This window comes from Mytilus californianus, unplaced genomic scaffold, assembly GCF_021869535.1.
Source record: "Mytilus californianus isolate M0D057914Y unplaced genomic scaffold, xbMytCali1.0.p SCAF_8, whole genome shotgun sequence".
Lineage (NCBI taxonomy): Eukaryota > Metazoa > Mollusca > Bivalvia > Mytilida > Mytilidae > Mytilus > Mytilus californianus.
This window is the reverse complement of record NW_026262734.1, coordinates 89065146-89077262: the sequence shown is the minus strand read 5'-3', so window position 1 is coordinate 89077262 and position 12117 is coordinate 89065146. Positions and strand designations below refer to the sequence as shown.

The 12117-nt window shown below is 32.1% G+C and overlaps 2 protein-coding genes across 2 annotated transcripts; one reads left to right on the top strand and one right to left on the bottom strand.

The window, feature by feature from the left end:
- The first annotated feature begins 687 nt into the window (after window positions 1–687).
- Window positions 688–2630, top strand: LOC127712501 (P2X purinoceptor 7-like). Its single transcript, XM_052218974.1, has 3 exons — window positions 688–804; window positions 1296–1523; window positions 1825–2630. The coding sequence occupies exons 1-3, from the start codon at window positions 788–790 to the stop codon at window positions 1979–1981; spliced, it is 402 nt and encodes a 133-aa protein (XP_052074934.1). The 5' UTR covers window positions 688–787; the 3' UTR covers window positions 1982–2630.
- Window positions 2631–4576: 1946 nt separating this feature from the next.
- Window positions 4577–6188, bottom strand: LOC127712891 (uncharacterized). The gene is made up of 2 exons (XM_052219491.1): window positions 5001–6188; window positions 4577–4779 (listed from the first exon to the last, which is right to left on the bottom strand). Exons 1-2 carry the CDS (start codon window positions 5533–5535, stop codon window positions 4577–4579), a joined length of 738 nt encoding a protein of 245 aa, XP_052075451.1. The 5' UTR covers window positions 5536–6188.
- Between the last annotated feature and the right edge of the window lie 5929 nt (window positions 6189–12117).

Genomic DNA, 12117 nt, shown 5'->3' with positions numbered 1-12117 from the left:
TAAGCAACCGGATGTGACGTACTATGATTTGGTGGTATTACACCCAAATAACTCAATAAAAATACAAACGCAATTATTTAATTATTAAAAAGAGGGATAAACATGTTAAATTCAATGATAGGAAGCATAAAGATGTTGTCTTCAAAAATAATTATTTACATAAGAAAATTCTGTAAATGTAAAAAAACTTTTACTTCCCCTAAGCTGTTGCGGCTGCAACTATACCCTTTTCAGTTTATAATATCTTGACATCTAGAAAACATTCATTTAAAATGTCAATGCCTTAAACATGAAAATATTCATTTAAAATATCAAGTTATAAAACTTAAAGGACACCGGCCACTTCAAACTATCATTTGTAAAATAAATCGTAATGGGATGTAAACATCGTTAATTTCGTAGATTAGTGTGTAACACATATCGTATGTCTATAAAAACAGGTTGTATCAGCTTGAAATAACCCTTTTTCGGACATTGCCTATAATTGCCGACAATAAATAAGCATCGTCCCGAATGACTGCGTGACGTCACTTGTGTTGTTTACATTCGCCATACCACGAGAAACACAGCTATTTCCAAATCAAATTAGACAAAGTATTCAATCGATTTCGACGGACAGGACAGCGATGATGAGCCATTTATAACTGCTGTTGATAATATTCAACCGTATCAGTTCGAGCCTGTTGTTCATATTGAACAAAACGAAGTGAGCAGTCAAAATCAATCGGACTCTGAGGAAAATTCTGAAGTCGACGAATCTGACTCCTCTGACCTGCAAGACAGCCGGATGGATAACTTGGCATGGTATGGTTGATTGTCCAATATTGTCTAACATGATTAAATAACTCACATAACCAAGCCTCTTTAGATGTAAATGTGTTTTAGTCCGTTTTTTGTTCTTTATTAAAAAAGGGGGGTTGACATGTATATCATACACATTTGCCGACACTCGTATATTAAAAAACTCCCTGAACTACATACAGAGTCAAATGAAATGGGATAATGCCATACTTTCATTTTCAAAGAATAAGATGATGAATAAGACCTACAGACTATTAGTTTTTATTTAAAAAATAGGTTCTGATTTTGTTGTACATTTTGTACATGTAGTAATTACTCACAATGATATGGAATTAATGTTAAAATGTGCTATGCTTTTCATTTCACACTGATGCATTGTTACCTTTTTTATAAATTACTTGACCGTTTTTTACAAATCTACATAATAATGGATTTTAAGGATTTATTGTAAAATATTTGCAAGTCAAATCTACATAGTACATTAAATTTCCCAGGTGTGACTGTAACAACTGCACTGTAATGCCCACTGTGGATGAATGCCTTTGTTGCAAGGAAGTTGGTCCAGTTGCAGAAAAGATGGAAGATGGGGACCTTGATTGCATAACAGACCATGAGGGGTTTACTGGAAACTGTCTAAATAGACATGTCATTGAAGTCTCTTTAAATTTGTATGACTTTGTTGAAAGGCAGGGACCAGTAGATGATAATGAACCAATTCATGAGTAAGTTCAATTTAATGTCGTTGATTAAACATAAATTTAACTTCACAACTATCATTTTTTAATTACAATTTCAATCAGAAACATAATAAAAAAAAATGTCAAGACCAAGCTGATGATGGAATGCAAAAAAGGCAAAATAATTAAATCTGGATAATCAAATATATCATCATGAAAATATGAAATCATCTTAATCACTTTTTTTCAGCATACTGAAAATCAGTTATAATAATATCCTTGTTCAAGAGCATCACTTTGTATAACAAATTTGAATAATCTGTTAAATATTTAATTTTTTTTTCAGATTATATAGATATATTGCGTACAGACGGTTCACTCGTTGGATCTGGCATATTCTTGGTAAAAAAAGAAGAAAAGTGATACCAGCATGTGCAGTAATAAAAATTCGGGAGGCATTCCCATCTGAGGACTTTACTGGGTTCAAATATGCCAGGCCATGATAATTTGAAAAAAAATATTTCATGAAGCTCTCAATTTCCCGCCCATATTTTTGGTTAAAATCTGTGTATATTTCATGTTTCCACAACCTAGCATTGAAAGATAGAAACTCTTGATTACATGGTGTAAATTGTGGTAAATACAAGGATAATGGTGAACAGTTATATTGAACAATGATCACATAATATATTAAAACAAATGTACAAGTATGCAAAGTTGAGAAATGATGTCAGTTTCTAGCAAAACGACTTGTTCGATGTCTTATTAGCTCCTCCTTATCAAAATGAGCATTTGATGCTGTTAGTGGAGGAAGTCTCTGGTATACAACGTTAAAGTCCTCTAAAGCTTCTTTAATGCTTGACAAGTTATTTCGTCTGTCAAAAGTTCTTTTCAGAAGAGCTCCAACATAATCTACAAGACAAATAGAAACAATATGTAGTAGCTCAGCCTCTAATTCACATAACTTAGCAGTGCGAATTTATAAATGCACTTACATGCATGTGCATTATGCATTTTGAGAATACAAACTTATTCAATTTCAATTGTACAAAAAGAGACTCATTCTGCTGTAAATAAACCTTTAAAATTCCCATAAATAAAAATAAACTGCTGAAGAGCAATATTATTACAAAGTAAATGTCTTGCATAGTGCTTTTTATGTTTTTATTATTGAACCAGAAAGTTTTATGAAATCCTACCATAGGTTGCTTGAACTTTCTGTGGTTTGACAACACATTGCTCTTCTTTTTTTGCCTTAGGGTACGACTTTTTCCATTTCAGGATTCCTGCTTTTATGACAGCTTGCTGTCTATTTCCATTTTCATTGTAATGCAATGCAGCAATGTAAATTCTGAAGAAGAAGAAAAAACGGTACAAAAGCATTTAAATCAACAGATTTATAAATAAAGAACCTACTAAACTTTTTAATTTATTGCTTCAAAGTTTTAAATTAGCCACTGATGAGTTTATATGTACACTTTATGGTGACCATTTAATGTAATTAAAGTACAGGAACACACCTTTCACTATTCTGTTTGCTATTGGTTATTTTAACATACTGTTCACAATAAATTACCTTGCTTTCATTGCATACTGGAAGAAGTGGGTGTTCTTTGGTGCATACTGGTTCACAAGAGAGTGATACACCTCAAGGCCATATGTCTGGTGCACTGGTGACAACTTTTTTAAATCGTTAAGCACATATTTGCTTTCGATTACTTCCAGAACAAGTTTATGAGATCTGGAACCTAAAAATTAAAATTGAATATCATTTATTAAAGAAATAATTTGAGCCATAGAAATGTATAGATTCAAACTGAAATGCCTCGCTTAGATGCGAACATTTCACCATATATGGCTTATGATATACATGTAGACATTTTATAAAAATAAAAGGATGTGGTATGATCGCCAATGCGTCGATCTGATAAATCAAACCTTTTTATTTTCTTATTTAAATAGTTTTTTATTTTAATTTGTACAAAAACACGAAAAATCACAATTAGACTTTTTTCATAGAAATATGGAAACCATTTTTATTTCAAGATATTTTTTACCTTGTTTAAGCCAAGCTCTTTGTTCTTCAAGTTCTCCATGGATACATTGCGGAAATACATCAGACTCATGGACATGTTTATTGATGATGTGGTTGGAAATTGATGTCCATTTGTGTATTTTCACATTTTGATCTTCCCCACTTGATGCAGCTACCCAAAATGTATGGTTAACAATGCTCTTTATCCATGGTCTTATGTCCCCTGTATCTTTCTCCTTGGCTCTGGTTTCCAATTTTTTTGATATTCCTGTAAGCAATGGATTAAAGTAAATATTTCGAAATGCAAATTTTTTTTAATTATTTAACATTCTAAGAGTATTGCGGTTTTATAAAACATGATTTGTTATTCAATTATTTGAGATTTTTCACTCACAACTTGATTAGATTGTATAAATAGCTATAGTAAGAAGTTGAGTGAGTTATACCTTTTGCTATATGCCATACATTTATTTCATTATTACATAATGATTTATTTCTGGATGGTTGTCCTTCATGAACTTCTTAATCATAACATGTCTATCTGTGACAAGCGTTGAGACTTCAATATTATTAGTGTCCATAAGAAGGGACAAACCCCTCTTTAGTCCTTCCAATTCCATATGGGTTGACCCCTTAACTTCATTTGACTGAAATAAATAAGCAAACAATGAAATTATTTGTCATCATAATTTATGAAAACAATGAGATTTGGAGAAAATTTCATGAAATACTGGCCACTGGACAACAACAATCAATCCGTAGTATGCATGTTAAATTGTATTTATTCCTAATCATTTATACATATATAATTTAAAAATTAGATAAAAACAATGAGATTTGGGTAATATTCATGAAATACTTGCCACTGGACAGCAACAATCAACCCGTTTTATAGTTGTATGCATGTTAAGCTGTATTTATTTGGAATCATTTATACAGATCTAATTCAAAACTTATAAGAAAATTATGAGATTTGGGTAAGATTCATGAAATGCTTGCCACTGGACAGCAACTCTCAGTCCGTTTTATAAAAGTATGCATGTTAAGCTGAATTCATTTGGAATCATTTATCACGTTTATACAGATCTAATTTAAAACTAATATCGAGAACCCTATCAAGTGTTAAATTAATGCAAACCTGAACAAGCTGAATGTCCAATATTTTATTTGTGTTCAAGTCCATCAGGGTATAACTGCCATATTTAGCACTATAACCAGGACTGTCACACCTTCCGTCGCCACCAAGTACTACTTGTTTATCTGGACCTGCAATATTAAAAAGTGTAATGCATGAAGATTATAACATTTTTATTTATATAATAAACAATGAAATTATTTCGTACAGAAAATATATTATGTTCTGTCACAAGATACTTAATTTGAGAGTGGGAGAAAATGAGGATAGAAAAAAACATGTATTCCAGGAAATAAATTAAAAGAGACTTAGGTATAATAAACGAAGTAACACTATGAAGAAATATACATACCTTGCAAGGAAGTAAGCAGGTCTGCTTGCTGTGAGTCAAATTCATAAATAACAGCACATGATGTGTATGCTGTTTGCAGTCTTCTTACTGAGCGTTCACTAATGCCTTTCAGTTTCATTTGATCGAATAATCTTACAATCTTGGCTGTATTATTTCCGCTAAACATTATGGCACTTGCAAGTAAAATATTTCCCCATGGTAGTCTTTCATGACAGTTTTGGGATTTCCACTTGTAGACGTGTCCAAAAGCACATACAGATGATGTAGATATCATTGTCCCTCTACTGAATTCAATTATTGGAACGCACCGACTGTTACACTCTCTACATACTGAGAGTAACTGAAATAATGCTGTTTCAGAGACCATGTAATACTTTTCTTCAATTGGATCATTACATTCTTCTATCCTGTAATTGCTTGTTTCTTCGTCATCATCAGAACCATACTCATCGTCTCCATCTTCTTCCTCGGACTCGTTATAAATATAATCAGGATCATTATCATATTCATCTACATCATCTTCATCATCATCCATCTCATCATTGTCATCCAAGTTTTGCTCGGTCGCTACCGGTGTATGGCTACTGCTTGTAGTATTTGCGGTTATCAATTATTTTGATGTGGCGACTAGACATTCTGAATCAATATCTGAAGGGTTACACTGGATACCTTTAGATTTTCTCTTGGGCTTTGACGTTTGCAATCTTCTTGTTCTCTGTGGAATGGAATCTGTTTGAAATTTCTGCGTTGTCATGTTTGTGGCATCGGTATTAGAAGCAGTTGTCTCGAATGTTTTTTGTACATCTACCGGAATTGCTTCCTCTTCCCGAATGTCCATACTGTCATGTGCGGGTGACGATTCAGTTTCAATGTCAATGGAGTCTAAAGACTTATCTAATGAATCATTGAAGGCCTCTTCAAGAACCTATAGATGAAATTAAATTTTTATTTAAAAAAAATGCTTTCATTAAAAAAAATATACTCTCATACATGAATGTAAAAAAAATCATATATCCCGTAGATACACCTTTTTTTATGCGTGGTATTCGGGAAAGGACTGTCGCAGATTTCTGGTGGAATTAAATAATTGATATGTTTTTTTTATGTTTTCTTTAGCAAGACTCGCGAAACCTTATTCGTTTATTTCATTTTATAATAGATTCAGAATGGCAATACACGGACTCCTTCTTCAAGCGAAATTATAAATTATCCCATAAACTACTTTTCAGAAAAAAAAGTATACGAGAAAAAAAAAAATACTCGGAAGTCCTGAACATTTCAGTATTACTTACGATAATTTTTTTAATGGATCGTAGTATTATGTAAATGGATATATACCTTTTCATGTTAATAAGATAAATGCCTGTGACAATTTTCAGAAGAACAAAAATGGGAAGAAAGATATACAAATATAATAATTGTTTATAAGTATTGAAACCATACAGATAACCATGAACGTATGTTTCACATAAGTTTCGATGAATAATAAAGAGGATCAATTGTACCTGACGTTTCTGTCTTTTTTCGAAGGCCGACCTAGGCTTTTTAGGAGAAGATGGTCCTTTTTCTGCATCCACAACTACAGGAATGTCGGGTACGGCGTCATCTTTCAGTGCTGCTCTCGCATCCGGATATCACAATTCTAAAAGTCTTTCTGGGTGTCTGCTATACTGATGAAGGGTAAAATGCTTAGAACAAATTCTGTTATGTTTAGACGGTGTAAAGTCCTGTCGTTTACAATAGTGAACCCAAGCTCGATTTCTCTGAGAATCTTTCGGAAAAGTAAACCAATATATATTTTTGTCACATTGAGAATTGCTATTGCAACCGTAAACCACACAATACGGCATATTTATACACTAATATTTACGAAATAAAAAATAATTACTTCTTACTTTTGAATAATTCTGCATAAAGATTTGCTTTTACATAAAACTAAAATATGTATGTAATATGAGATATGAATGGAACCCTATACTCATGGAATTTCTGTATTATCTATATAGTATTACCACTGAGAATATACAGCTGGTAACACAAGTGATGTCATAGCCGTGAGCCTCGTTATCATGTCTAAAAATATGCATACAAGGGCGATCAAGGCCATCTGTGTTTACACTAATGATTATCACATTCCCTGATAAGAAATACACACAACAACATGAAGATATCGATTTTATTAACTATGAAGGTTTTATTTTACACATGATTGTTTGAAGTGGCCGGTGTCCTTTAACGTTACACTCACCTGGAATGAAAACCAATTCTTTGTAAAATAAAAGATGTTTATTTTTTGCTGGTCAATGTCCGAGTGACCAGAAATTCTTAAAATACAATTTTCGTTTCATTGAGGCACATATGGGTAAATAATTATGTACAGCAAGGAAAATATCTTATAATCCCTTTCACTGGCCCCATGTCACATAAGAACTCAAATCAACGATAGCGTGGTCTTAATCCAGACATGCTAATCCAACATATGGTCAAAGGTTACATAATATTAGAACATACTCACCCCTTCTCGTCCAATGAAAAGTCAGTTTTTTCCCTTCTAATTTTCATAGTACATGGCTTTCCATGCACTATAAAATGCTTCACATGAATGATTTTTCATTGTAGATTAATCAAGAAAGGGAACTCTTAATAACTACACTAACGAAGTGTACAATCCCCTGAAGCATTTACCTTGGGAAAATAGCCTGCTGATTAAAGATGAAAGAGAATAGAATTATTAAAAAACATTTTGAATTTTGCAAATGTTTATCATGGTACATATATATAACAAACAAAAAATGAAATGGGGGCAAAGATGAAGGTAAAATAATCCTTAGTCAATTTTGATACCAGACATTCGAGTCAATTATTATTTTTTTTTCTTTCAAGAAAACAATGTCAGACTGCTGATATATAAAGCAAAGGATTTTTTTCAAAAAATAACACAATACATGTACATTCATCAATAAAAAGTAAGCATCTGATGTTGAATGGCTTTAATTCAAATATTTATAGAGTGAGTTTTATAATCATCAAAAAATATACAAATTTCAAAAAGCTGATTTATATAACATTGTGTGCCTTTTAAAATCAAGAAATTTAAGGTATATAAGTATTAAAGATGTTTATTTTTTGCTGGTCAATGTCCGAGTGACCAGAAATTCTTAAAATACAATTTTCGTTTCATTCCCAGGTGAGGCACATATGGGTAAATAATTATGTACAGCAAGGAAAATATCTTATAATCCCTTTCACTGGCCCCATGTCACATAAGAACTCAAATCAACGATAGCGTGGTCTTAATCCAGACATGCTAATCCAACATATGGTCAAAGGTTACATAATATTAGAACATACTCACCCCTTCTCGTCCAATGAAAAGTCAGTTTTTTCCCTTCTAATTTTCATAGTACATGGCTTTCCATGCACTATAAAATGCTTCACATGAATGATTTTTCATTGTAGATTAATAAAGAAAGGGAACTCTTAATAACTACACGAACGAAGTGTACAATCCCCTGAAGCGTTTACCTTGGGAAAATAGCCTGCTGATTAAAGATGAAAGAGAATAGAATTATAAAAAAACATTTTGAATTTTGCAAATGTTTATCATGGTACATATATATAACAAACAAAAAATGAAATGGGGGCAAAGATGTAGGTAAAATAATCTTTTATTCAATTTTGATATCAGACATTCGAGTCAATTATTATTTTTTTTTCTTTCAAGAAAACAATGTCAGACTGTTGATATATAAAGCAAAGGATTTTTTTTCGAAAAAAAAACACAATACATGTACATTCATCAATAAAAAGTAAGCATCTGATGTTTAATGGTTGTAATTCAAATATTTATAGAGTGAGTTTTATAATTATCAAAAAATATACAAATTTCAAAAAGCTGATTTATATAACATTGTGTGCTTTTTAAAATCAAGAAAATTTAAGGTATATAAGTATTGAATTTTACCTGAAGCTGAAGAAAAATTCAATGTTTGAACAATTTATCCTTTTTGTCCGCACAAAACTATGTTAGTGCTATTTCATTCCAACCATTGAAATGAGCATTACCTATATTATACATTCATTTTGTTAACCTAGTTAACACTTCTTTATAAAAAGTGAATTCTTATCAAGGTTTGAATATTACAATGGGAAAGGATAATTTTGTAAGGTCACTCGAAAGTTTGAATATGTTCTAAATTGGTCAGACAATATTTGGTCATGTTTTATGAACATTTAACACCCTCGGCTACACCTTGGGCTTTAAATCTTCATAAAACATGACCAAGTATTATCTAACCTTTACTTTGCTATCGCTTTTAGATAATATAATAAACTCTAATTTACAGCTTTTGTTAATCTTTTGAAAAATGGCAAACAATGGCTAGTCTAATTCTTTGTTTAACTCTGGTATTTTATATAATCTCTTTTAAAATTAACTCATAAATTTGGGTGACAAGAAGACAGTGAAATTCTTTTTATTTGTAAAATAAATCAAAACTTATTACTATCAAAACTATAGTAAAATATGTAAAAGATCTATAAGAAAAGTGTAAAAAATTTTCAAGGTTTAATTTTTCATAACCTCATTGGTTGATATCTTTGGCGGAAGTACATGGGATACATCCTCATTCTTTCAATATTCAAGCTGTGGGATGGTCGTGCTCCACGTGTTGTCGGCAAAGTAATTATATTCTTTAACTTTTACTTACATTTGCCTTGGTGGCAATATAGCCATGGTGGCTTTAAGACCTTGGTGGTCATTTATATATGCCTTGGTGGCAATAGACCTAGGTGGTCATTTATATTTGCCTTGGTGGCAATAAACCTAGGTGGTCATTTTTATAATTGTTCACATTTGCCTTGGTGGCAACATTAAACAGAAAATACTAGCCTTGGTGGCTTTAAGACCTTGGTGGTCATTTATATTCGCCTTGGTGGCTTCTTAATAGACCTAGGTGGTAATTTTTGACCTTGGTGGTGAAATGTTTTGGGATTTAGACCTTGTCATGGGTAGATATTATTAACCCAGGTGATCAGATATTTGTTATGCCGTTTGTCGGTTAAACGCCGGGCAAAGTACTATAGCGTTAAAATATTTTATGTATAATTGGAGTTTGTTAAAATATTTTATGTATAATAAGATTTTGTTAGAAAGGAATAGTGAGATTGAGAAAGGGAAAGCATTAAGTGTGAAATTACATGTCATTTGGTATTAGTTTTGTTGGCTGGAGTGATGTGTATTGAATAAAAAGGTGTCTTCGTCGAGGTCCGCGTTCAGCGATCTGTTTGAATGTACATAGAATATGAATAGAATGTTTTAGCTTTCAGATCATGGGTGTTACTGACAAGCTGATGTCTGAAGGAGAAGCAATATGACATTCTACGATAATTCATGTCATTGAGGATCAACCTTAAAGGACAGGATTTTTCTGATCAGAATCTGGTGAGTACAAATTGCATGTTTACGTAATGATTTGATTTCAGGAAATATAATAATAAAAAAAAGAAATGGTGTAAATATAGATATAACACTAAATTGTCTGTATTGAAGAGAAAGGCAGAAGATGCCAGTAAGGCGCGATACTTGAATTAAAAAAAAAAAAAAAAAAAAAAACATGTGATGGAACAGCTTTATGTTAAATGAACCTATTTGAAAGTAATTCTAAAAATTTGCCCCTAATTTTGAGATGTTTACTAGTGGATTTGTATATAATTTCATTGATGTGTTGAAAGATGTCACAACAATCTGTTTGATTTGGAAGATTAATTGTTGCAATATTTTTGTTTTGTTTTATCTACTAAATATAATGTTGAATGATTTTGTATACCAATGTATACTAAAATTTTATGTTAAGTGAAATTTTTAAATTCAAATTTCTTTGTCTACAGTTCGAGGGACACTGATTCCCTAGTGGTTTTCCACGTGGATTGTAGGCGAAGGGATTTTTCCTTTTCGAAGTGTGACTAATGCTGTACAAGTACAAATAAACAAATTGTTATTGGTTAATATAGTTTTAGCAGAGTTGAGAAGAATCAAGTGGAAATACAATTGTCAATGTTCCTGATTGGGAAGTAAAGAGTGAGTTTGATCCAACAACAGTAAAGTAAGCGACAAGCCAGCATAGTTGACACTTGGAGGTGAAGTCCCTTTGCTTACGACAAGCTTTCATCATGCTGAAGATGTGATACAAATAATGTACATTTTGATATGAGTTCATTGCCTTAACGAGACTTTATAAATTTGTATGTGGTCGAATTCATGAGAACTTATTGAATTGTGAAACTATTTATAAAGAACTGTGTACACGTATCTAGAAATGGTTAGTTGCATTGTAAAGAAATAAAAGAATAATATTTAATAAAAGTGTTGAAGACATTTTTGTTTTGAGTTTTGGGAATACTATTCCTTAAGGGAAAGCCTTGCTAGTGGTGTTATTTGAGATTGGCATGCAAATATGCTGTATGGACAACAGAGTTTTCTATGTCCATAACTAAACATGAACTGGATGCAAGATTATATCAATCACTGAGGATATGGGTATAACCTCATTGGTTGATATCTTTGGCTGAAGTACATGGGATACATCCTCATTCTTTCAATATCCAAGTGGTTGGTTTAAGGGCTATATTTAGTCAGGCAATACATATTGACTGTTTGGGTTGATGAGATCCTTGATATATTCCCCCCTCTCCCACCCATTAGTACCAAAATGTGGATAGGTTTTTCATATTTAGATTTTGATATTGGTATTACATGTATGCATTTTGGGTTGATGAGCAAGAGACAACATTAGAAAAAACACAAGAATTACTATGTGATCAAATGTTGACGGAACACACCTTCACTTTAGCGTCTGATGAGGCGATGTTCACAGGAAAGGTCAATGAGGGCAAGTGGATTTGTATATTTGTGCTCGCTATTTCATAACAATGGTAAAAATAAAATTATAGATCTCAGATGACAATATTGTTGATTATCATGCGTCATTTTTTATCTCCAGACTAGTTATGTTGTTAACAACTCTGAGCTATATCCAGTGAGCACTTGTGCATTGCATTGTGCATAGTAGTCCACATTTTGGTATCTGAAACGTATAGATTTTATCTTGTATTCGGT